Raw genomic sequence first — 26,572 nt, forward strand, 5'->3', positions numbered from 1 at the left:
TTTTCCTTGTACAGTTTTGTTTGTGCTTGTCATTTTCTAAACTTGCAAAAACAATAAAAAGACATTGATCAAAAAAATAAAAAAAAGAACATCATCCAAAACAAATACTGTGACGAATTCTGATTTTGACAGATTCTAAACCACTTTCATTTCTGAGTCTGATTTCTGAGTCTAAACCAGCTTAATTTCTGTCCTGGCCGCTCTGCGGAAAACTGGCTGTGAAAGTGATGATTTATTTGCGTGGACACATTTATGCATTCCAATATTTGAATTTAATTTGTGTCATGTCAGAGTTTTATTCTCACTCTGAGTTTAAAGGGCAGCAATTTTAATAGGTTTTTTTTTATTTTATTTTATTATTTACTGACATAAATAAGTCAAATGTGGAAAAAGCACAGGGGTGTTCAAACTTTTTCATGCCACCGGATTTTAGCTGGACAAAATCAAATATCGTATATTTTGAAATTCTGTTGGTGTATTTGAGTCACAAACAAAACAAAAATCACGATTATCACAAGACCGGATATGAAACTGATGTCATCCTTGACTTGTTTTAATTACAAAAAAAAAAAGTCTGTTCAGTTCATTTGCAAGCAAATAATGTTTCATCATGTTTTATGATAATGTGTCAACATAATATAATAATGCTTCATGATAGCAAACCTTGATAATCTATTATGATAATGTATTGTGAATGAGATAATGTGCTAGTGTACACTGATAATGTCTGAGTGTGATAATGTATGTTGAGCATGTCTTATGTGATGAAGTACTCAGACTGTGATAATGTACACTTTTAACTAAACCTAATGATCATGTACGCTGATGATAATGTGCTAGTGTACACTGATGATGTCTCTGCATGTGTGAGTTTAATAAATACTTTATCGTTGTGACGACTGGATCCACACAGCCTGCTGACAAACTCATGATTGACAGGTCCACCCACCAATCCACATTTAACATTTGCAGCATGCTAACACTTAGCTTAGCTATAACTAATGGAGATGCTACTGCTGTGACATCATAAAGAAAACCGTTGGTGAGATCAAATGCAGTGTTAGTCTTACAGCTGGAAACAAAAACCAGAAACATCTGGGGAACATAAGTATAACATCATACCAAATAATGGTGGATTATGGGTAAAATTGTCCCTGTAACGCAGGTAGTCCGGTTCCTCACTGTGTGCTGGTGGAAACGAGGTTTGCCGAGTCAGCAACCATCATGTTTCTTAACTGCTCCACTTTAATACTGAAGGTTTTCAAGACAGGCAGAAAAGTCTAAAGTCCACAATCGACAACCAATAAATAGAAAAACAAATGAAGTCAATAAAAAGATGAACTGATCCTGGAGGGATGAAGTCACATGGTGTACTGAAAGGAAACATCCTGAATGACAGCCATCAGGTTTTTATGCATTTTGTTAAGAAGAAAAAAGAATCTGGTCTCAGTCTGGTTCTGGATTTGTTCTCGTCTTTGGTTGTGACTTTGTGCATCAGTGGGTTTTTGAGTTCAGGTGGGAGGTGTGGCAGCGGTTTGTGACCAGGTGGAGCGTCTGTCCTACTCGTAGAGCGTGACGGTGCAGTAACAAAGTGCAGAGATGCGCCGCTCCACACTGGCCTTATCTGCAACAACAACAATAACAGCACGCGGTCAACAAACCAACCAACACATCACAGCTCATAGAAGACAAGTGTTTTCAGGACGTTACGATGAAGAAACAATGGAACATGTGTTTCAGGGGTGACCTTTGACCTCGTTAACAATAACGGGCTGACCTTTAATCTTTGATACATCATACAGCCCTAGAAGCACTTCCCAGCCACCGTACCAGTGATTTCCAGTGGATTGTTTGCTGTGTTGACGCTCTTCTGAACTTTACACAGTTGTATACGTTTCTTTTGTTTCTGTTTAACACTCTTCTGGTTATTAAGTGTATCTATTCTGAACCTTATTGAACTATAGTCCTGTTGTGAATTGCTAGCGGTTAGCATTCACTACCTAGGTCGACCCCCGCCCCCGCCGTTACTTTTATAGCTTTTTTTTTTTTTTTTTACCCTTTTAATATTTCTGTTACTTTTTCAGTGTAACTGCTGTGAATTTTAGGTCATTATTTTACTGCTGTGTAAATCTTAGGAGTGGTTAGCATTTTTGCTAGCAGTTAGCTTGCATTAGCTAGCTCGACTAGCTAATGCTAGTTCAATTTTAGCTTAGTACTTCACTCTTGTGTTAATCTTAGGAGTGGTTTACTTGGAGTTTTTTTTTTTACTGTTCCTACAAGTCTAATACTTCTGCTACTTTTTCAGTGTAACTGCTGTGAATTTTAATTCATTTATTTATGTCCGTGTGCATCCTGTGTGAGCCTTAGGAGTGGTAAGCTTATTCATTATTGGTTAGCTCATGCTTGCTTGGCTGTACTCTTGAATGTCTTAGTGCACAAAGTACACTACTTTACACCATCCGTAAATCCTGCGTGATGTTGGAAGATAGGTTGGCTCTCTTATAGAGCCGTGTCTGTAAGTTAGAGCAGCTTCTTAGCTCAGTGGAGTTAGATGTTATGGGCACTCCAGATGAGGTTAGTGTTGGGCCGGCTAGCGAGCCCATTAGAATCAGCCTAGAAATACCGGCTGTGGAGGACGGCTTTCGGACTGTGGCTAGGCGGAGGCTGCCCCGTAGGGCTTGGTGCCCGGTTGCGGTACCCCGATCACACTCTGCAAACTGTGAATCGGTTCTCTTCACTTTAGTGATATGGGATTCTATCACCCGCAAAGTCAGGTTACAGATGCCGGCTGACGTTAAATGTATTCCTGGGGCCAGAGCTCCCGACACTGCATCCCATCTTAGGGTGCTGACTCTGCAGAAGGGAAGACAGACTAAGGAACATGCCATGAAACAGTCACATAGTTATTCACATCAGCACCAATGATGTCAGGATGAAGCACTCAGACGTCACAAAAATGGACATAGCGAGGAATTGTGACCTTGCCAGAAAGAAGTGTCGGCATTGATTAATAGTCTCTGGCCCCCTCCCCTCCCAGGGTACTGATGAGGCGTTTAGCAATCTGACATCATTAAATAGGTGGCTGGCACAATTTTGACAGCAAGGCTTTATCTTTATTGATAATTGGCCTTCGTTCTGGGGCCGCCGTGGCTTGCTGATGCCAGACAGCCTCCACCCTACTGGGGAAGGCGCTGCCATCTTGTCTGTGAACATACATAGAGCTCTACAGGGAGGGTAACATAGGAATTTACAGCAGGCCACGGAGCAGGTGATTACAGACCCTGCAAGGTTTATGACACATGTGGGTGTGGAATCCATTAGCTTAGCGGGAAATTAGTACAGAAAATCCACTATGATGATAGTGCAGTTTATCTGCCAGGGAGGGAAATTCAACAAGTTGAGACTGTGGCCTACTTCCGTAGACATGTCCATAAAAATCATAGAGGGATATGCTTTGCAAAATTAATATCCATTACTACATTAGATGATGTTGAAATTGAGGATGGCCCGTTGGTTGTTCCAGCAATATCAAAGATTTCGTGTCTGCTACCAACAAAGCGAGTGGAATGTCTCAAACCTAAACCTACTTCCAGGCATCTTATATATGCCACTCTGGAACCACCCCTAAACCCAAACAATTCAACTGTCAACCCCACTGAGGTCCTTAGTCTGGGTCTCATTAACATAAGATCACTGTCCTCAAAATCATTGTTGATTAATGATCTAATTATTGATCATCACTTAGATATGATTGAGTTATGTGAAACCTGGCTTAAACCTACAGCTGTCCTCCCCTTAAATGAAGCCTGCCCACCAGCATATACATTTAGTCACGTCCGTCATGATGTGAAGCAAGGTGGGGCGTTGGTCTCATGTATAAATCCAGGTTTAGCTTATTAGCTGTTGGGGGTCACAAATATAACTCGTTTGAGCATCTGATTCGCCGCTCTGCTTAGGATATTACGCATTGCCAAGGTCAGAGGAATAAAAATTAGCCGTATTACTTTGTCACTGTATACAGGCCTCCTGGCCCATATTCTGAATTCTTAGATCAATTTGGTGCGTTTATGTCTAACTTGTCAACTAGTGCAGATAACATTCTGATCATTGGTGACTTTAACGTTCATATAAATAAGCCTTCTGATCCCCTCTGCAAAATCATATATGTAAATTGTGGATGCTTTATGTTTTGAATGTTTGAGAATTCCGCTTGATGTTTGTCGTCGTTCGTTTGGTCTAATCAGTGCATAGCCCCTCAGTCTGGTCTGCTTGAGTTTTTCCTGACCACCGCTGCCTCCGTGCAGATGCTGAGGTTCGACTTTACTCCTGTGAAGCAGCTTGGGGGTGATTTATGATCCGATTTGGTGCTGTATATATGAATAAATTGAACTGAACAGATGAAACTTAAAGTTGCTCTGATACTCATCATCCCCTCACAGGTTTTCTGGATGAATCTAATCTGATAACTGAGGGTTTTTCATGTGATCCGTGCAGCTGAACTTACACTTGAGGACGTTTTCCACATCCGTCGGGTCTTGGAGGACCTTGGACAGTCCATCCAGCAGCATGGCGGCCTTGCTGTAGCGGTACGCGATATCCTCAGTCTGTTTGAACATCTCATCCAAAGCTGCTGACTGAACCTGAAACACATAAACCACATCACGGTGTTTACACCTTTCATGGCTTTATGACATCAGGCCTGGTCAGAGTTCATGTGTACTTCTACAGTGGGTAAAATAAGTATTTGAACACCCTGCGATTTTGCAAGTTCTCCCACTTAGAAGTCATGGAGGGGTCTGAAATTTTCATCTTAGGTGCATGTCCACTGTGAGAGACAATCTAAAAAAAGAATCCGGAAATCACAATGTATGATTTTTTAATAATTTACTTGTATGTTACTGCTGCAAATAAGTATTTGAACACCTGTGAAAATCAATGTTAATATTTGGTACAGTAGTCTTTGTATGCAATTACAGAGGTCAAACGTTTCCTGTAGTTTTTCACCAGGTTTTCACACACTGCAGCAGGGATTTTGGTCCACTCCTCCATACAGATCTTCTCTAGATCTTTCAGGTTTGGAGTTTCAGCTCCCTCCAAAGATTTTCTATTGAGTTCAGGTCTGGAGACTGGCCAGGCCACTCCAGGACCTTGAAATGCTTCTTACGGAGCCCCTCCTTAATTGTCCTGGCTGTGTGTTTGGGGTCACTGTCATGCTGGAAGACCCAGCCATGACCCATCTTCAATGCTCTTACTGAGGGAAGGAGGTTGTTTGCAAAAATCTCGCAATACATGACCCCATCCATCCTCCCTTCAATATGGTGCAGTCGTCCTGTCCCCTTTGCAGAAGAGCACCCCCAGAGTATGATGTTTCCACCCCCATGCTTCACGGTTGGGATGGTTTTCTTGGGGTTGTTCTCATCCTCTAAACATGGTAAGTGGAGTTGATTCCAAAAAGCTCTATTCTGGTCTCATTTGACCACATGACCTTCTCCCATGCCTCCTCTGGATCACCCAGATGGTCACTGGTGAACTTCAAACGGGCCTGGACATGTGCTGTCTTGAGCAGGGGGACCTTGCTGCCCTGCAGGATTTTAAACCATGACAGCATCATGTGTTACTAATGTAATCTTTGTGACTGTGGTCCCAGCTCTCTTCAGGTCATTGACCAGGTCCTCCTGTGTAGTTCTGAGCTTTCTCAGAATCATCCTTACCCCACAAAGTGAGCTCTTGCATGGAATCCCAGACCGAGGGAGACTGACAGTCATCTTGTGTTTCTTCTACTTTCTAATAAGCAGCTTGGGACTCCGACGAGGGCGGTCGCATCTCCTCCACTCTCCCTTATTTCTCTGCCTTTAACCTTCAAGTCCTTACTTCACCAGACTGTGAATTCCTCAAAACTATATTGGATTCTGGATCTATTGGACTACTATTGGATTAACCATGGAACTGATCAGCTGGTCTCTGAACGCTACTGACACCATTTTTTCTACAAGAAGGTCAGGCGTGTTGCATGCTTGGCGCCTTTCTCCTTTGAGGATGTCGAGGATTTATTCATTTTTGGTCTCATGGCAGCAGGGCTGGTACTTTTTGGCTTATGTGCTGCCCTGATCTACCAGATAATTGTCAAGACGGCGGCATCAAGAACCACGGGCCCTCGCTTGTCCGTCATGATTAACGAGGTTGGCAAGGCAGTGCATTCTCAGAATGCGTTGACTCTTGAACTCAGACGGAAATTGGATGACACCTTGGAGCTGATGCGTGCCTTGCAGTTGAAGCTGAAGCTTTCAGAGGCCGGTGAATATTCTTAATTCATAATTGGGATTTGGTTGTTCAAGTGGAACTGTTAAAAAGTGTTTATCAATGCTCAGCTACAACACTGCAGACTTATCTAGCCTCAAGGTCAATTGCCCACTATTTACCTCCAGAGGAATTTATTCAGACTTTGGTGAGATTATTCAGCTCCATTCTTATCTCAACCCACAAAGACAATAATTGACTTACACATGGACTGAAGCATGCTCCAGCTTCTCCTTTTACCTCCCTTCCTGCCCCCCCGCGGCAGGCCCCCGCTCTTCCCAAGCTGGCAAGCGGCGCGACTCCAGTTGCAGCGGCTACTAACACTCACATCGCCTCAATTTGGGAAACGGACTGTTTCAAGTTTAGTGCACATAAACAATGTCAAATGTATATGTGTTGTCCTAATTCTGATGTGTGCCATTATTACGGTAAACAATAATTGTGGATTAATTGCTGTTTGTCTGTGGAATGTGAGTGCGGAAATCTCGTTGTAATGACAATGATAATAAAAGATATCCATCCATCCATCCATAAATGATCATAACAGTTGTTGTCTTCTACCAAGCTGCTTGCTTGTTGTCCTGTAGTCCATCCCAGCCTTGTGCAGGTCTACAGTTTTGTCCCTGGTGTCCTTAGACAGCTCTTTGGTCTTGGCTATGGTGGACAGGTTGGAGTGTGATTGACTGTGTGTGTGAACAGGTGTCTTTTATACAGGTAACAAGTTCAAACAGGTGCAATTAATACAGGTAAAGAGTGCAGAATAAGAGGGCTTCTTAAAGAAAAATTACCATATTTTGCGGACTATAAGTCGCACCGGAGTATAAGTCGCACCAGCCACTTTATCCATTATAAAGAAAAACAAACCATAAATAAGTCGCACCGGAGTATAAGTCGCACCAGCCACTTTATCCATTATAAAGAAAAATAAACCATAAATAAGGTCCACTGGACTATAAGTCCCATGGACATACAGGTATGTTAACATGAAAAGTTCAGATGATAATATTGTGACGGCTACCGTTTTCGGATGCATATTTCACCAGTCGCAACTTGTAATCTGCAGAGTATGATTTTCTTTTTGGTGGCATTTTTTCGGGCCTTCTCCGTTGTCTTATCATCAGTAACGTTAAAATTTTTATTTTTCTATGGTAGTCAGAAGTCGCAGGAACAGTCACACAAGCCTCGAGTGCCCTCTCGTGAGCTGCATTTTACCTACGGATATGTTTGTATTTTGCGGACCACATTGCGAGCCGAACCATGCAGCGCCTACCTGCGCAGCTCATGACCGCCCAGCGGTGTCGATCCAGCTCCTTCCAAGTGCAGACGCTAATCCTCCGCCGTCGCTCAGTGCTCCCATGCAGCTCTCAGCGTCAACTCTGCTCACACTGATATCCAAGGGTTGAAGCTGTCTTGTTAGCCGTCCCGGAATAAACACCATGTTCGTCTGCTTCAAACGCTTTTCACAATCATCGACGCCAGCTCCTTCCAAGTGCACACGCTAATCCTCCGCCGTCGCTCACCCAATGCTCCCATGCAGCTCTCAGCGTCAACTTAAACACTCTGCTCACATTGATATCCAAGGGTTGAAGCTGTTCTGTTCGCCAAGCCGGAATAACAGCAAGCACCGAGTTCGTCAGCTTCACACGCTGTGGGTGAGGTGAGGAATACGCATCCAAAGTTCTGTTCTCTGATTGGTTATCGCGACCAGAGTGAACTATAGGATGGCCGTCATAATACAGTGCCCATGATGCATTGCATTTCCTTTTCCGGTGGCCATTTTAAAACATAGATCGACTCTGTCACGTAAAATTGTTTTGTTACAGTAAATTAATTGAGATCCTACCGGTATATTTTTCATTTATAAGTCGCACCGGAGTATAGGTCGCACCCCCGGCCAAAACATGTAAAAAAGTGCGACTTATAGTCCGGAAAATACGGTAACAGGTCTGTGTGAGACAGAATTCTTGCTGGTTGGTAGGTGTTCAAATACTTATTTGCAGCAGTAACATACAAATAAATTATTAAAAAAAAAAAAAAATCATACATTGTGATTTCCAGATTTTTTTTTTTTAGATTGTGTCTCTCACAGTGGACATGCACCTAAGATGAAAATTTCAGACCCCTCCATGATTTCTAAGTGGGAGAACTTGCAAAACCGCAGGGTGTTCAAATATTTATTTTCCTCACTGTATATGTCCCTCTGAACCCGCCTCGAACTCACCATCTCCACGGCGTGGTTGTAGATGAGCTTCTCGGCGGTGACACTGTTGATCTCGTCGACAAATCGTTGCTTGTCGGAGAAGAAATGGTTGAGTTTGTCGGTGAGCTGGCGGCACAGAGCGATGCAGCTTTTGTAACGTTCGTTCAGACTTTTCACCACTGTGAGAGAAGACGAGCAGAACGTTTAACAACAAGTCCAACGTGACTCGAGTGAAGCCGCCGGACTGAAGGACTCTCACCCTGTTTGACGGCAGTGGAAGGATTGAGTTTGGCAGATTTGATCTGAGCTTTGGCCATGTGGAGGGATGACGCCTGCAGCTGAGCCGCCTTCATGTACAGCACCAGCTGCTCCACCTGCCTGCAGGGGGCAGTGCAGACATTTACACAGGTCAGCCTGAAGACCCAAAAACTCAGACAGATCCAGGAAGTCTGGACATGGAGTCAAGTATTTATTTAATTAACATCCTGAAACAACAGTGCAAGGTTCTGGTTTTAGTCCTTACCCCCATTCTTTGCTGAGCTGGCTGATCTGGTCCACAACTACACTGTCCTGAGGCGGATAGAGGGAGGCAGATGAAAGACCGATCTCTGGACCCCCAGCTCGGACTGCTGCCATCTCCAGAACACAGTCAGTGAAGGACAACATCATCCGGAGGTGCATCAGGGTGTCTGTGTGCTCGCGCTGTGTCCGCACACAAAAGGTTCCAGCAGATCCAACAGCGCCGACATCAGCAACATCCCGGAAAAACACAAATTAAACCCTTCAGTTTATGGGCAAATTCAAACAAGACAAATGTTCTCACTCAAAGAATCGGCTGTTTGCCAGCAAAGAACGAATGCGCTCATCGGTGTCTCCGTCGTCCTTACAGTCCGAGTTCTACGGTTTTCTTGGACAGTCCTGAGGCCGAGACATGAATCAGAGAGCCAAGTGGTTCAGATGCCAAACAGTGCTTCCCTCTGCAGGGCACAGTGGGTATTACCAGAGCTTTCAGTTTGATATTTAGTTTAAATTATTATTTTTTTGGGGAATCAAAAAAATGACCAAAATCAGGCGCCCTCAGATAAGACATCAACAAAAAGGCCTTTTGCATTTTAAGTCTTATAATATCTGGTTCTTATGTTTTTGTGCTTTCTGACGATGCCGTTTTTCTGTGTAACCGTTCTCTCTGTCTTTCTTTCTGAGTGATGTCTTATTCTCTGGTTTGTCACACACTAAAAATCAGAGCTCTTCAAAAGGTTCAAAATGCTGCTGGAGTTCTAACCAGGAGAAGAAAGTCTGACCACATGATCCGGTTTTGGCTTCCTATTTGTGCGAGGTCAGATGTTAATCCGTTATTAACATGAAATCCTAAATGGACGAGTGTCGGATCCCCGAGGTGTTCCGGTAAGTTCTAAATGCCCCTGAGGAAGGTTGGTCCCCGGGTGCTGGACTGTGGCTGCACACTGCCCCTAGTGGTTGGATTGTGTCTAACTGTAATTAGGACTGTTAAGTGCAGAGGACACGTTTAGTTGTATGTATGTACATTAAAGGCTCTGTTCTGTTCTACTCACTGGAATAAGTGACACAGATCCCTCGTTTCAAACAACCACTGTGTTAGATGGTTTGAGTGGACTCAAACACCATCGGTCTCTCACCTCCATCAGGGTCTCCTCTGGCAGCTCAGGGGCCTCAAAGGTGATGAATCCATCCAGACTGGGAGGGGATGTCCCGTAGGGGACGCAGCGCAGACTGCCGGGCGGCCCATCTACCCCGGGGACGAGGTGTCCTCCCCCAGAGCCTCCCGGAGGAGAGGAACCCATGACCATGCTGGGCGGAGAGCCAGTGTGGACCCGACCACTGGTGGAGCACAGGGATCCAGCTGAACTGTTGGAGCCCACTGATGAAGATGCAGAATTGTGTCATTTTGAAACTTTTTACTCTGACGAACACCAGAACTACCAGAGTGGTGCCAAATGGCACTTATTCCTTTAAATCCCAAGGTGGTGTCAAATGGCGGCTGTGAACAGCCCAGCTTGTCACCAGTGTTATGTAAATGAGGCTGTTGCACTCCACTCAGCGGGGGTTAGGGAGAAGGACAGAAATGCCAAAGTGCTTTACAGTGAAAAAGACCCACTCCTCAACAGGACCAGATAGTCTGAGCCATGTTGAGAATAAATGTTTTTATATTTTTTGGTAATTGTTTGGTCAAGATTTTTTTTTTCCCTTTAAATAAAAAAAGTTAATAAATAGTTTCAGTTACATTTGTGAGAAGTAACTCAAGACAGAACCAAGTATATAAAAAACAGATGTTTAGTAACAAAGATATTCAAGAAACAAATTGGTCTCCAAAAGGACCCCAGAGGGACTTCTATGTAACTCCTGCTCATTATTATGCTTGTTAATTATTATGGTTTGATTTGGTTTATGGTATATAGTTTATTATAATTTTTAACCCATTTTGCCCCACTGGCAATAACTGTTGCCAAAGTATATCACTGTCATTTTTGACTAAAAAAAAAATCTCAATGGTACTAATGCAGATTTATTATTTCTATCATTACTAGGTGACATTTGACCTAGTGACAAGCTGTGTGACTACTGGCAACAATCTGGGCACAAACAGGTAAAGATATGGAACAGTAATAGTAAAAGGTAGACAGTTTATGTTTGCATTCTTGGTGAAATGTATTGCTTACAGATTGTCTGAACACACCTGGCACTGCCACAACATCTCCTTTCTGCATTTGCCACATGTGAACTTGTTATAATAAACACAACACTTAGTGGCATGGTTTTTCTTGCAGCAACACTTAACCTGGCACAATGCCTCCCTGTGTCGGGTGTGGGTGGTTGCTGCTGAAGGTTTTCCTTATCCACTTCCTTGGCTGCCATATGAGACTGTGCAAGCTCTCTTGCAAGCTCCACCAAGAAGTTCATCCATCTCTCTGACCCCAGTGCATGCCTGATAAACCACATGTGCATTCAGTGCTGCAACGTCAATCAAGTTGTAAAACACAGCGACTGGCCAACGCCATGTTCCTGAATGTACAGTGTACTTTCGCACGACCCACGACCCTTATTTGGAGTAAGCGGTTGAAGATGAGTGAAATAATAAACAGGAAAACTTGACTAATTAACATGGATGAGGGGTGCCAGATAATATAAAGAGATGAGAGATGACACTAGAAATATAAACCCAGATATCATAAATTAAGCACCAGAAGTGTGAACCGCAACAGGAGCAGTGGGAATTTGAAGTCATGGTGTTTAAGTTGACTTTTTAAATTACTTTGACAACATACTACATAAATTTTGTTGTGAATAAGCAACCTACAGCAAAGCTCTGTTTGGTCAGAAGCAGAACAGAATTTTATTATTTGTTCAGACAGTTGAATTTAATTTTTAGCAAGCCAGAACATTATATTTCCAGAGGTATATTATCTCCTGTCTGATCTGGATACTGCATCCTTGTCGGTGAACTTCATGCTGCTTTTTGAGCCCCACGTTTCTCCTGAGTTGTATAATTGTTGCATGGCATGACTACTGTTTTTTGTGCTTGACCTGTGTTTATTTGGATCACCCTTTTGCTTTCCCCTCCAAAAAGACTGTTGCTCTATGGACTGCTCTCAAGTGTACTGACCTTGCATTTGCTTTTGCTCTTGACCTTGATCCAGTCTGCCATTATGTTTTGTTTGTGCTTTTGTTGACTGTTTTTTGGATCCTTTTTTTATTTCCGGTGTGTTGTTTTGCACAATAAACCGGTGTTTTTTTGTTTGGTTTTTTTTTTTTTGCTGTTTTTTCAACACCAACCTTGTTCCTGCTTTGGGGTCCCACTCACAACCCTTACAGAAACATTTTAGTTTATATGTAATGTTTATATGTCACTTTCTAAAATATCAGAGAAAAAGTATTGAACTTTTTCACAATATTCTAATTTTGTGAGATGCACTTCTATATATTAAAAAGCAGTTCATACATTTGTGGACATCAAAGTAAATTATTATTATTATTAACATTTATTTAACCAGGAAAGTCTCACTGAGATTAAAAATTTATTTTGCAAGGGAGTCCTGGCTAAGAGGCAGAAAAAAGTTACATTACAATTCTAATTAAATTCAGAATTAAAATTAAAAAGATTAACAAAAACAGTTACAATTTAAAGACGTCATCTCAAGTGCTCTCAGTCTGGCTGAGAAAAGGCTGGTAGTTCTAGTGTTAAGAAGGACCATGAATAAAAATATCTGACACAAAGCGATCGTTTCTGCACAGTTTTTGTATGAAAATCAGCGTTTCAAAGGATGTAACCGTCACTGCCCACACAACCTCCACACAACCTGCACCGTGGAATTCAACAAGACATCCACTAGAGGGCACTGCACAGGCTCAAATGTTAAGATGGTGTGATAATATTTTTTACCACAAAAGACAGAATACAGTTTGCTGCTTCCATGACACCACAGAATCACTCTGGTTCCTGGGTGGCAACCACCCAGACAACTGGTCCATCCCCACATCTCAAAAATAAGTATCATCTGCTGCATTCAGGTGAAACGTGGGCGTGTCCTTGTCCTTCTCCAGTCTCTGGGGTCCTCCACACTCAGACACCTGTGTCCTGGATCATGTCGAGAGAAACTCCCCACATGGACCAAATGTGGTGTCTGATGTTCCCTCACAGTGTCAGTGATCCTCCTCATCTGAGTCTCACTAAGTAATCATTCAATGGACACAAAATCATTCCAGCAGGACCCAAAGAGATCAAAGACACCCAGTCCTCACCTTAGGTCACTGTTTAGAGTCCAAGTCTGACAACCAGACAGGAAGCAGGTCCCTAAAGACTTTGGTTCCCTGTAAAATTATCAGCATCACCAAACTCCTCTGACCTTTGACCTCATGACTCCATAAACTCTTCTCAAATGTTTCTGGATCTCCAAGGCCAAGGACCCAGAGACATGAAAGTCTCTGCGAGTTCAACACTTTCACCACATACAGAGACACGTCTGATGGACGAGTCCAGGAAGACATTGAAAGCCTGGATCTTAGTCTGGATCCAGGACCATCACAAACCCAGAGACTCTGATTTCTCACTCAGCTTCTCAAGTGAGTGTCTATTGACTGTAGTCACTGGAAACTGGTGACTTGGGTGATAAAGTTGGTCTGTGAGGCCTTTAAATACTTCTTAAGTCTGTCTCTATAAGAGTCTCCAGCAGCAGAGTTAAAGGTTAGTGTCGGGTCATCTGTCATGTCACACTTGGCCACACTGCCCCTGTGATTTCCAGCGGGACGGCCCCGTCTTGTCTGTCCCCAAAAGCTTTCAGAAAACGTGCAAAAACCTGAAACAAAATCAACGCATCCGTATGTAAGGCCGAGTATTAATGAGGCAGTTCACGGTATTTCACACGTCCATCTCTTCTACCTGGACAACTAAACTCCGCCCACCTTCCCCACTTTTAACTTATGCATGACGGAAAAAAAGATACTGGAGTCCAGACCAGTTAATTCACCCAACACTCATCTTAAAGCCAGATGGACACAGCACTGAAAACTGTCCTAGGATGACATCATGAGGACAGGATCAGTCTCTCTCTCGTCTCTGGTTAAGCTGATCCAGACAATCAAAGAACATCATCGTGAGACAGACGACACTAAGACGTTCTGTCCCTTTACACCTTAGATACAGCCGAACACTCTCACCTGAGGTGGTGCGGGGTCGTGGACCAAGATGGCTGCAGATGGAAGGCGTGCTACTGTTGGATGGCGAACCCACTGTGAAAATGACGGTACGAGCACTTCCTGATCCTCCCTGTACCAGCCCACTGGGACCTGCTGGGGCTTGTGGGAAAGAAAAAGTGGACTTTAACGTTCTGAGGTCAAGGAGTATTTTCTAGATTTTACCATACTTTCAGTAATTCCCCATTTTCAGGTGTTCTTTTTTTTTTTTGGTATAATTTTCATGTGTTGCATATCAGAATGTTCATAACAATTTCAGTTTTCAGAATATGTGTCACATATTTGTCTGGATCACTACGTAGAAACACTTTGGTTTGAAATCTGAAAAAATAAAAATGAAATGCAGTTTTAGAATATTCTTCAAATTTTCATTAAAAATGCATCTTTATTCATGTGGATGAACTGTTTTGGTGCCTGTTAATGGGTTCACCAAAGTCTGGTTCACCAAAGTAGAGTAATATATGAAGGAAATTGTATATCAGTGTAAAATAAAATAATAACTCATTATTTCAAGCTGGATGATTTCTGTGTTCAGTCTATCCAAAATTGTCCATAAATATCTGTCAGTGGATGAATAGTGGAAAGTCCCTCACAAAAAAAGGCAATTTGCTCCATGGGGGGCTTGTAGATCCTGGACAAAGGAAGCAGCCCGTCCACATTTTGTATGATGATATGCTTTGCCTGTAGGACTAAACATTGTTTTCAGGTCGTCAGGACCATTTTTTTTCTTTTTAAGCATTTATCAGGGTTTAGTGGCAGCATGAATTTGTCTGCCTCCTGAATAAAGTGACTCTGAATGAGCCTGTTGAAGCAGCAGGCAGACACACCCACACACACACACCTTCGGACAATTTTAAAGAGACCAATCCACCTAACCCGCATGTCTTTGGATGTGGGAGGAAACCGGAGCACCCGGAGGAAACCCACGCAAACACGGGGAGAACATGCAAACTCCACACAGAAAGGCCACGGGAATTGAAACCACGACCTTCTCGCTGTGAGGCAACAGTGCTAACCACTAATCCACCGTGCCGCCAATCCACCGACATCAAATCAATCAAATCAATTTCATTTATATAGCACCAAATCACAACAAACAGTTGCCCCAAGGCGCTTTATATTGCAAGGCAAAGCCATACAATAATTACAGAAAAACCCCAACGGTCGAAACGACCCCCTGTGAGCAAGCACTTGGCGACAGTGGGAAGGAAAAACTCCCTTTTAACAGGAAGAAACCTCCAGCAGAACCAGGCTCAGGGAGGAGCAGTTTTCTGCTGGGACTAGTTTGGGCTGAGGGAGAGAACCAGGAAAAAGACATGCTGTGGAGGGGAGCAGAGATCAATCACTAATGATTAAATGCAGAGTGGTGCATACAGAGCAAAAAGAGAAAGAAACACTCAGTGCATCATGGGAACCCCCCAGCAGTCTAAGTCTATAGCAGCATAACTAAGGGATGGTTCAGGGTCACCTGATCCAGCCCTAACTATAAGCTTTAGCAAAAAGGAAAGTTTTAAGCCTAATCTTAAAAGTAGAGAGGGTGTCTGTCTCCCTGATCTGAATTGGGAGCTGGTTCCACAGGAGAGGAGCCTGAAAGCTGAAGGCTCTGCCTCCCATTCTACTCTTACAAACCCTAGGAACTACAAGTAAGCCTGCAGTCTGAGAGCGAAGCGCTCTATTGGGGTGATATGGTACTATGAGGTCCCTAAGATAAGATGGGACCTGATTATTCAAAACCTTATAAGTAAGAAGAAGAATTTTAAATTCTATTCTAGAATTAACAGGAAGCCAATGAAGAGAGGCCAATATGGGTGAGATATGCTCTCTCCTTCTAGTCCCCGTCAGTACTCTAGCTGCGGCATTTTGAATTAACTGAAGGCTTTTTAGGGAACTTTTAGGACAACCTGATAATAATGAATTACAATAGTCCAGCCTAGAGGAAATAAATGCATGAATTAGTTTTTCAGCATCACTCTGAGACCTTTCTAATTTTAGAGATATTGCACAAATGCAAAAAAGCAGTCCTACATATTTGTTTAATATGCGCTTTGAATGACATATCCTGATCAAAAATGACTCCAAGATTTCTCACAGTATTACTAGAGGTCAGGGTAATGCCATCCAGAGTAAGGATCTGGTTAGACACCATGTTTCTAAGATTTGTGGGGCCAAGTACAATAACTTCAGTGTTATCTGAGTTTAAAAGCAGGAAATTAGAGGTCATCCATGTCTTTATGTCTGTAAGACAATCCTGCAGTTTAGCTAATTGGTGTGTGTCCACTGGCTTCATGGATAGATAAAGCTGGGTATCATCTACGTAACAATGAAAATTTAAGCAATGCCGTCTAATAATACTGCCTAAGGGAAGCATGTATAAAGTAAATAAAATTGGTCCTAGCACAGAACCTTGTGGAACTCCATAATTAACCTTAGTCTGTGAAGAAGATTCCCCATTTACATGAACAAATTGTAATTTATTAGATAAATATGATTCAAACCACCGCAGCGCAGTGCCTTTAATACCTATGACATGCTCTAATCTCTGTAATAAAATTTTATGGTCAACAGTATCAAAAGCAGCACTGAGGTCTAACAGAACAAGCACAGAGATGAGTCCACTGTCCGAGGCCATAAGAAGATCATTTGTAACCTTCACTAACGCTGTTTCTGTACTATGATGAATTCTAAAACCTGACTGAAATTCTTCAAATAGACCATTCCTCTGCAGATGATCAGTTAGCTGTTTTACAACTACCCTTTCAAGAATTTTTGAGAAAAAAGGAAGGTTGGAGATTGGCCTATAATTAGCTAAGATAGCTGGGTCAAGTGATGGCTTTTTAAGTAATGGTTTAATTACTGCCACCTTAAAAGCCTGTGGTACATAGCCAACTAATAAAGATAGATTGATCATATTTAAGATCGAAGCATTAATTAATGGTAGGGCTTCCTTGAGCAGCCTGGTAGGAATGGGGTCTAATAGACATGTTGATGGTTTGGAGGAAGTAACTAATGAAAATAACTCAGAACAATCGGAGAGAAACCTTAACCGGAGAGGGGGTCTGAGACACGCTTTATGCCTTGTTTACAATGGGGTACTCAGGTCAAAGCAGTTTCAGTCTTTTGTTCACGGTAATGAGTCATTCACGTCATCAGCAGAGTCATCAAGGGAGCCACAGCTGCCCTGTCATTAGGAGGGTGCTAACTAGAGCACAATAGTTGCTAATTAGAGCTACTGTTTAGTCACTAGCCTTAGCAGTCTGCCTCTCGGCAGGAGGGGTCTGTTTAGGTTTAAAACTCCAGCTTTTGTGACTTCGGATCATTCTTCTCGACAAGAGTCAAGACAGAAGTCAGACCACCAGAGCAAGAATTTTAGCTGAGGAAGCTTCTGCGATTTGAAGCGAAATGTCCTCGCGTCAAGCAACCCAGTCCAGTCGAAGATTCAAGCTTCTCTACTATGGAAACCACCTGGACAACTGAGAGCCTACACAGAAACATGTCTGAGTAATATTTACCTTTTTTATATTAAACCGACCTGTTATGGTCTTCTGAAACAGTTGATAGATGTATTTTATAACTTAAAAACGGGACCGATGCAAACGCATTAGCATTTTTATGGCATTTTCAGTGTTAAAGTTAGCATTAAGCTGTTCGCATCTCAGCACGTTTGTGTGCATCTGTTTTCTGTATAATAATTAATGGCTCAGCGTTTGTTGTCGTAAAAGAGTAAAATGTATTACAAATTGTAATATTTTTTTGAATTTATTTTTGTTTAATAGATTAATAATCTAATGATTATTATATACAATTTTAGAGAAAGAGACAAAAAGAACCTAATAAAACAAAACAGAAAAGATAAAACCAACTAACAATGAACATATATAAATAAATATAGAAATAAGTGTTTCCTGTGAACACCTAGTGACTCTTACACCTTAAGTTTAATGACAGTTTGTTTTGGTCAAACCGTATTTTCAATTTGTTAATTTCTTCCGTGATTTCCTCCAGAACTATCTGCCAAACTAGAAAACTGCTGCATCCTAGTAAGAGTGGAATACTACTGGAATGAATTTGAATAAGGAAAGTTGGGTTTTTTTCCTCACTAAATGGATGCTGCACTCACTGCAGTTTATTGTCTGGAATAGTCCCAGATTGCATTTCACAGCTTCTAGAACTCAAACATTTTCATGTGGGTGGTGTTGGGGGTAATTTTGGGTTTCAGCTTTTTTTGTTTTTCACCACTTTCATCCCTGAATATGTCAATCGTGAGTCACTTTTGTGCAGATTAAAGTCACTAACTGGGACTCGTGTCTTGTTGGAGAAAGAAAAGAGAATCGTCCTCCGTTCTGTTCACACAGCTCCAAACGTTGCGCGGCTTTCTGCCAAGTCAAGTTAGAACGATAGAGTCCAGTCAGAATTAATAACTTCAAAGCAAAATACCGTTTAAATCAAATGACGCCTCTTTCCAAATGTTGTAATACGAGGTCTGTCAAAGTATACGTCCTTTTTATTTTTTTCAAAAACTATATGGATTTCATTCATATGTTTTTACGTCAGACATGCTTGAACCCTCGTGCGCATGCGAGAGTTTTTCCACGCCTGTCGGTGACGTCATTCGCCTGTGAGCACTCCTTGTGGGAGGAGTCGTCCAGCCCCTCGTCGGAATTCCTTTGTCTGAGAAGTTGCTGAGAGACTGGCGCTTTGTTTGATCAAAATTTTTTCTAAACCTGTGAGACACATCGAAGTGGACACGGTTCGAAAAATTAAGCTGGTTTTCAGTGAAAATTTTAACAGCTGATGAGAGATTTTGAGGTGATACTGTCGCTTTAAGGATTTCCCACGGAGCGAGACGTCGTGCAGCGCTCTCAGGCGCCGTCGTCAGCCTGTTTCAAGCTGAAAACCTCCACATTTCAGGCTCTATTGATCCAGGACGTCGTGAGAGAACAGAGAAGTTTCAGAAGAAGTCGGTTTCAGCTTTTTATCCGGATATTCTACTGTTAAAGGAGATTTCTTTAATGAAAGATGTGCGGGCGGATTGCAGCGTCGGCTCGCAGCCGCCGCGACGCTCCACCACAGGAAAAACACCTCTGTTGGAAGCCTTAAGGACAAGTTGGAACATGTCCAGCTGTTAAACAATTTCTCATATACTCACTCCACTGAAAGCCATAAAAAGTCGCCTGGATTTTACAAATGGTTATCAACACGGAGGTGTTTTTCCTGTGCCGCCGCACCGCGCCGGCTGCGTCCCGACGCGGACCCGTCCGCACATATTTCATTAAAAAAAAAAAAATCTCCTTTAACAGTGGAATATCCGGATAAAATGCTGAAACCGACTTCTTCTGAAACTTCTCTGTTCTCTCACGACGTCCTGGATCAATAGAGCCTGAAATGTGGAGGTTTTCAGCTTAAAACAGGCTGACGACGGCGCCTGAGAGCGCTGCACAACGTCTCACATCGTGGGAAGTCCTTAAAGCGACAGTATCACCTCAAAATCTCTCATCAGCCGTTAAAATTTTCACCGAAAACCAGCTTAATTTTTCGAACCGTGTCCACTTCGATGTGTCTCACAGGTTTAGAAAAAATTTTGATCAAACAAAGCGCCAGTCTCTCAGCAACTTCTCAGACAAAGGAATTCCGACGAGGGGCTGGACGACTCCTCCCACAAGGAGTGCTCACAGGCGAATGACGTCACCGACAGGCGTGGAAAAACTCACGCATGCACACGAGGGTTCAAGCATGTCTGACGTAAAAACATATGAATGAAATCCATATAGTTTTTGAAAAAAATAAAAAAGACCTATACTTTATTGACAGGCCTCGTACAAACAAACTACAATAGATCAAAACGTTTTTTCCTCCCAAAATGAGACGTCCTGCGCAAACGTGCAGCAGCCGGCTGAGCTCAGCTCAGAGGTACGGAGAGACATTCATGCCAAAATGTCTGAAAGGAAATGCTTTTGACAAAAACTACAGATTTTATTTATTTTTATTTAAGTCCAGAGATCAAGGATCCAGTGACCAATTTAAAATGTTGTTGACATAGAAAACCTGTAAAGCCTACTTTTAGTACAGAAAATTCATAAGAGGTATTGATAAGGGAATCGATAAGGAATCAGATCAATAAGTGGAATTGATAATGGCATCGATATCGATAAAATCTTATCAATACCCATCCCTAATGTTCTATTAGCTGTTTGTTAATAGCAACATGATTTGGATGCATTGGCGCGTCCAGCGACCTCAGAGGTTTAATATCTCATTCAAATGAATTTAATATAAAGTAAAATCTTCAAAGCTGTATTTGTGCTTCAGTCACTCGCTCTGGAATTAAAGGATCAAGATCACTGCACCAAATACCAACTTGCTGACAGCGTACCGGTGTCCATGGGCCGCTCTGCGTTCAGACTGTCGGTGCTGCCCTGATACGGCTGTCCTCCCAGAGTGATTCTAACTGGCTGCTCAGACAGACGGCCCGCGCTAACAGACCTGTTGACACACAGAATTCCATGTTTCAGTTACCTCTGTGTCCACCGGCCTTAAAAAAAAAAAAGACACACAGACGCAGCTTCCTGATGGTTTGTTGGAGTAAATTAATACATCAAGTCATCTTTTGCAAATGCAGCAACAAAAGGCCTGATTCATGCAAAATAGTCCATATTTTAGGTCAATATATCAGAGGATTTTTGCAGGTAAAAGTCAAGGTGTTGGATGTAAAACTGTGATCACTTTCTCTGAAAAAAAGCAGTGTTGTCTGCATGGATTAAGACACACACACACACATTTTTTCTTTTTTGTTTTAATTTTTGGGGGGTGGTACCTGCCAAAGGTCCTGCTGGATTCAGGTGGGGCCTGGCGCCCGCTGGGGTAGGGATTACCGTGGTGGGTGCAGACATCCCGTGTATCTGTGAGCATCTTGGTGGGCACGGGGCTGTCTGCCAGCGCCATCAGGTTGCAGGACGCCTGTGTTTTGGGGATTTTGAAGGGCACTGAAATGGTCTAAGAGAAAACAAACAACATTAAATTTGAGGAGAAAGAAGATTGCAGAAAACAGTTTACCAACACTGACTTTGGTGGGAGAGCCAATGATGGTGGGCAGAGGGGACTTCTGCAGCCAGTCGGAGGAACGGGGGGAAGAGCCCAGCAACTTGGTGGGGGAGGAGCCAAAGTTGGCCGGTCGGCCCAGCTGAGGGGAGTAACTGCAAGAGGAGGACGGCTGCACGGGATCGGACAGCTGCTTCTGGAGCTTCTGTCTGCTCTGGTAAACGTCAGTGAGGATGGGGGCGCTCTGGAGCCGGGCCCCAAGGAGCTGTGAGGATGGAACAGGGGAGCCTGGGGGAGGAGGAAGATCTGGATCAGTCTCATTCCAACACAGACCATTTTAGATGTGGGTCAGATATCCCAGCTGATTTTAAACCAGGGCTGTGAAATGAAAATTGTGAAATCTGAGGAAAATTTGCAGGGGGTCTGGGGGGCATAGGCCCCCAGGAGCCGGGGTCTCGGGCCCCGTGGGATCCCAGAAACCAAATTCATTTTTTATCTACTGATACATTTTCAGCATCTCCTGGAACAAAAAAATATCAAAATTAGTGCGTATTTAAATGACCCTGTATTCAACCTTTCATTTGAACCATCAATGATCATGTTGAAATAACAGAATATGACATGGAAGTTGGACCTGGAATGATTTTCCTTTTAATTGTAAACCAAATTATGCATCAACTCAAAACAATTAAACTACATGAAATTCATGAAGACTGAAAAGACTGTTAAAGTATTTCAAAACCACAGCTAAAGCTTGTAGAATATTTTTAAACTCAAGGTAAAATATCAATAACATAACTTAGAGTAAAAAAGCCACATATTCTTGTGTAAATTTCTGTAAATCCATTCAAAGCCACAGTGTCTTTTCACCATGAAAAAGTCTACATTAATAAAAACTCAGTTACATTCGTGTGTAAATTCATGTAAATCCATTAAAGCCAGTCTTTTTTCCCAATGAAACAAAGTCTAGATTAATGAAAAAAGTCACATAATCTTGCCTAAAATCCTGTTTGAACAGCAGAATGTTAATTTTCCAGAGAGAAAACGTCTTTCCTGATGACACAGTTCACTTTTCCCGTTTCATCTTTCAAATGTGTAGAGTTCTAAAAGTTTGCGATGTCCACATGCTACGTTTAGTTTAAGTGTCGCAGCAACCAACCAGTCCTGCTTTACGACAACTGTCGCAAACAGCCAGGCTTTTTTCTCTGCGGATCCGAGGACACTGATTTGTATCTGTAACACACAGATTAGTGTCTGCAGACTTATAAAACGTGCACAATGTTGTAAAAAAAAAAAAAAAGAGACATTTTAAAAACTCAGTGACGATCACGATTACAGAGTAAAACACTAACAACACAACAACAACCAGACTGTGACCCGAGACAGAACCCAGGTCACATGTGGACACCGTGCACTGACCTCCTGACGAGCTGCGGCTGCGAGGTTCCTGATGCTGAAGGTGACAGCAGCAGTGACCCAGCTGCTCTGGGATGGATCCCACTACAGACACACAGACTGTCAGTCACCATCACCGCACGCCACTTTAAACGCCACAACGCAAACTGGTCTTCTTACCCAGAGGAGACGGGGAGTAGGGCCGGGAGCTGCCTGTGGAGAGGCGCCGGCACACCAGCTGAGGGACGTCTGCGGCACATGGAGACCCTGACCCCATTTTAGGAAATGCCACAGGACTGGTGTTGGAGCGCCTCACTGTGCCTGACCTGCAAAACAAATCACCAATGAAGAATAAGCATTTATCACCAAAAATCTGGACTGACTTCAAAAAGCGAACAGGAAATAAAACTGTTCAGTGTGGAACAAAAACATGACGTGACTCTCATAAGAACCGCAAACTGTGTTCTGGTGAGCAGTGGTGGTTTTCAGTACGGGCCATGGACATTTGTGGTGGGGCGGCATCGTGGCCACGAGCAGTGAGGGGGAAAAAACAAAACAACTTCACCACAAAATGGTTTTCTTGTCACTGTGTGTTAAAGTGGAAAATTGGCGCCCCCAGTAGGCAGCTGCAGTTGCCCCTGCTTGCTGTCAGAGTTCACAGAAGCAGTGAGAAGGTGAAAGAAAGGGGAGGGGCGCGCAGTGGATAGTTCACCTCTTTGTAATGGCATTCATAATATTATGAATACAGGTCAATGATTCCCGCAGATTTTTCTGAATTGTGTGAGATGTCCTGCCACACACGGAGAGGATTTGAATCCAGTGCGGTCCACGGATCATCCAGCAAACGAGACAGGCAGCCTTTGAAAGCAGACAGACGCGGTGTAAGAAGGGGTTTGAATGTCACCAGAGTGAACAAACTGCCCACTTGTGGAAAAAAAAGTTTGTAGAAAGGACAGTCTGCCTGTTTGTAAAGACGGCTTAGAACTGATGCTGTGTTCACATTACCAGCTGAAGTGACTGAATCTGACCCTTTTTTAAGTGCCTGCAAGAGTGTGTGTTTTTACCAAAATTTTCCAGCAGCTGGAAACACTTTTTTGTTATGTACACTGACAAAATAATAATAATAATCATAATAATAACATCATCCATCCATCCATCCATTTTCTTCCGCTTTATCCGGAGTCGGGTCGTGGGGGCAGCAGCTCAAGCAAAGCTGCCCAGACCTCCCGATCCACACACACCTCCCCCAGCTCCTCCGGGGGAACCCCAAGGCGTTCCCAAGCCAGCCGAGAGATGTAATCCTTCCAGCGTGTCCTGGGTCTTCCCCGGGGCCTCCTCCCAATGGGACGTGCCCGGAACACCTCTCCAGCGAGGCATCCAGGGGGCATCCGGAAAAGATGCCCGAGCCACCTCAACTGACTCCTTTCGACGTGGAGGAGCAGCGGCTCGACTCCGAGCTCCTCCCGAGTGACCGAGCTCCTCACCCTATCTCTAAGGGAGCGCCCAGCCACCCTGCGGAGGAAACTCATCTCGGCCGCTTGTACCTGCGATCTCGTTCTTTCGGTCATGAGCCAAATCTCATGACCATAGGTGAGGATCGAAACGTAGATTGATCGGTAAATGGAGAGCTTTGCCCCCCTACACAGATCTCTCCTCACTTCACTTCATAATAACAACATTTAAAATAAATCTTATCTTCATAATTACCTGGTTTATTTGAGGGAGAAAAAGAATCACATTTGATTTCATTGGCATGGGAATGCTACTAACATTTCAATTTAGAATTTCTTTTGACCCACAGATGAAGAGCAAAAAAAGAGCAAAAAAAAAGGCTAAAACTACATTATCAAATTTCTGTGAAACCTAAAACCTTAGCAGATTAGTTAATGCTAAGTATTTACACATTTAGCCTATTCCCAATATTCCCAAACATCAAGCTAAATATTTAGCTAAATGCTGAAACAAATATGCACCTTAATAAAAGAGCTAATTGTTCCTCCCTAAAAGACAGAATAATAAAGTGTCTAATGACAGACATTTACCATCTAAGGGCGTGTTTATTAAAATTTGCAACTCATGGATGTTTTAAGAGCTATACTGTAGTCTGCAGTCTTATGAGGTCAATTTCAATTTCAGGGGCACTTCTAAAATATTAAGAATATTAATATTTTAAGGGGTCTCTGTTGGTGAGTTCATTTATCAGAACTCACTTAGAAGTCCTGATTCCACAGGAAGGACACAGCCTTTCAAAATAAAACAACATTAGCAATAAATTACAGCTCCTTATAAGTAACCATGACAACAACATGCCAGGTGTGACTGATGAAACCATCAACAGAGCGTCCCCTGCAGGTCAGTGGTTATAGGTGTGAACAAACGTGCAGCTGATGAGAGAACGTCAACATGTTGAAAACATTATCATCCTGCCAGGGTCATGATTCACAGACAAACAAGACACACGGAGAAATTAAGTACAATAAGTCAAAGTTTCTCCTGACAAACACCTTTTAAATGTTTGCTGTCAAACATCACAATAAACTGAACTTCCAAATATTTAAACTGCAAATAATAGATGAGTTATTTTAATGGAATAAGACTGTTTGTTTTATTTTGAAGTCACCAAGTTCAGGTTTGGACTCTGTTCTGTAGGTTTCAGGTTCACAACAACTGAATAATCAATAATCAAAGAAAAAACACCCACAAAGGTTTAAATTTGGGAGGATGGATAGAAGGTGTGACGGCAGCGTGAGGTTACCTGGGAGAGCTGCACAGCACGGCGGCGGTGGGACTGCTGGACAGGTTCTGCTTCATTCGCTGGTAGTTTCGAACCTGCGTCGGGACGGGGATCGGGGTGGTCTCGGCCCGGGGGGACACCATGGGAGTCTGTCCTGGTGGGGGCTGGGGCTGCCTGTTGGGGAAAACAATGGAGAGCAGTTAGTGAGTCTGAGCTCTACAAGGACAGAGTCCAAAACTCGGCCGGTCTAAAGTCCTGCTGCTGAAACGGAGACGTGTTTCTAAAAACCAGAACTGTTTACTGCAGTGAGAGGAAAGTTCAAGAACTTAAGTTCATCCTGAGAGAGAGAGAGAGACAGAGACACACACAGAGAGCGAGAGAGACAGACACAGAGAGAGACAGAGACACACAGAGAGAGAGAGAGAGAGAGAGAGAGAGAGACAGAGAGAGAGAGACACACACAGAGAGAGAGAGAGAGAGAGAGAGAGACTCTGACAGAGACACAGAGAGAGAGAGAGAGAGACTGACTGACACACACACACAGAGAGAGAGACTTTGACTTTTAAAATACATTTATTTCTGCCAATTACTAATTAAAAGAGTGACATAAAATCAAGCACCACAACAACACTAGAAACTACAGATCCTAGTCGTCCATGAACAGCTGCCCCCCTCTCAGTTCACAGAGTGCCCCCCTACCGTCCACACGGCCTCAAACTCTTCCAGTTCCCCCACCAATGAACTCCAGCCTGAGGCGTGCTCTTATCAGTCTCTTCAACAGGAGTTCAGGGTCTGTGCAGCCTCCAAATACTCATCTTGGCCTGTCCCAAGATGAAATTGGTCACTACTGTATTCCTGCGCTGCGCTCCCGGGAATTTTGGTCCAAGCACAAAGAGTTCTCCGATAAAGTCTCATCCGAGTCTCTGAAACCATTGTCCCAGGACATTAAAAAGAGATGCCAGATGAGGGCAGGTCAGCCACAGGTGCTCCAGGGTCTCCTCTGCCAAGCAGAAGTCGCACTGACTGCTTGAGCCTGGGTCAGAGTGGGCCACAGTTAGTAGCCACGGCCCCGTGCACCACCCTCCACTGGAGATCAGCACAGCATTTCTCAACAGGAGGGCAATACAGGGACCTCCAACTGCCTCTGGGAGACGTCCCCGGGGCCAACACACCCAACCACCCGG

At 43.2% G+C, this 26,572-nt stretch overlaps 1 protein-coding gene across 1 annotated transcript in view; it reads right to left on the minus strand.

Annotated features, from left to right (window-relative positions):
• Positions 1-702: 702 nt before the first annotated feature.
• Positions 703-26,572, minus strand: part of ulk2 (unc-51 like autophagy activating kinase 2) — a 119,932-nt gene continuing 94,062 nt past the window's right edge. Inside the window, exons 15-27 of the mRNA XM_034169020.1 lie at positions 25,410-25,562; positions 22,835-22,980; positions 22,679-22,759; positions 21,285-21,547; positions 21,036-21,214; positions 20,595-20,704; positions 14,189-14,326; positions 10,153-10,394; positions 9,021-9,199; positions 8,757-8,875; positions 8,519-8,676; positions 4,505-4,640; positions 703-1,624 (exon numbers count right to left, since the gene is read on the minus strand). Of these exons, the coding sequence (XP_034024911.1) occupies positions 1,560-1,624; positions 4,505-4,640; positions 8,519-8,676; positions 8,757-8,875; positions 9,021-9,199; positions 10,153-10,394; positions 14,189-14,326; positions 20,595-20,704; positions 21,036-21,214; positions 21,285-21,547; positions 22,679-22,759; positions 22,835-22,980; positions 25,410-25,562 (1,969 nt within the window). The 3' untranslated portion in view covers positions 703-1,559. The remainder of the gene's footprint in view (positions 1,625-4,504; positions 4,641-8,518; positions 8,677-8,756; positions 8,876-9,020; positions 9,200-10,152; positions 10,395-14,188; positions 14,327-20,594; positions 20,705-21,035; positions 21,215-21,284; positions 21,548-22,678; positions 22,760-22,834; positions 22,981-25,409; positions 25,563-26,572) is intronic.

This window comes from Thalassophryne amazonica, chromosome 4, assembly GCF_902500255.1.
Source record: "Thalassophryne amazonica chromosome 4, fThaAma1.1, whole genome shotgun sequence".
NCBI classification, from domain to species: domain Eukaryota; kingdom Metazoa; phylum Chordata; class Actinopteri; order Batrachoidiformes; family Batrachoididae; genus Thalassophryne; species Thalassophryne amazonica.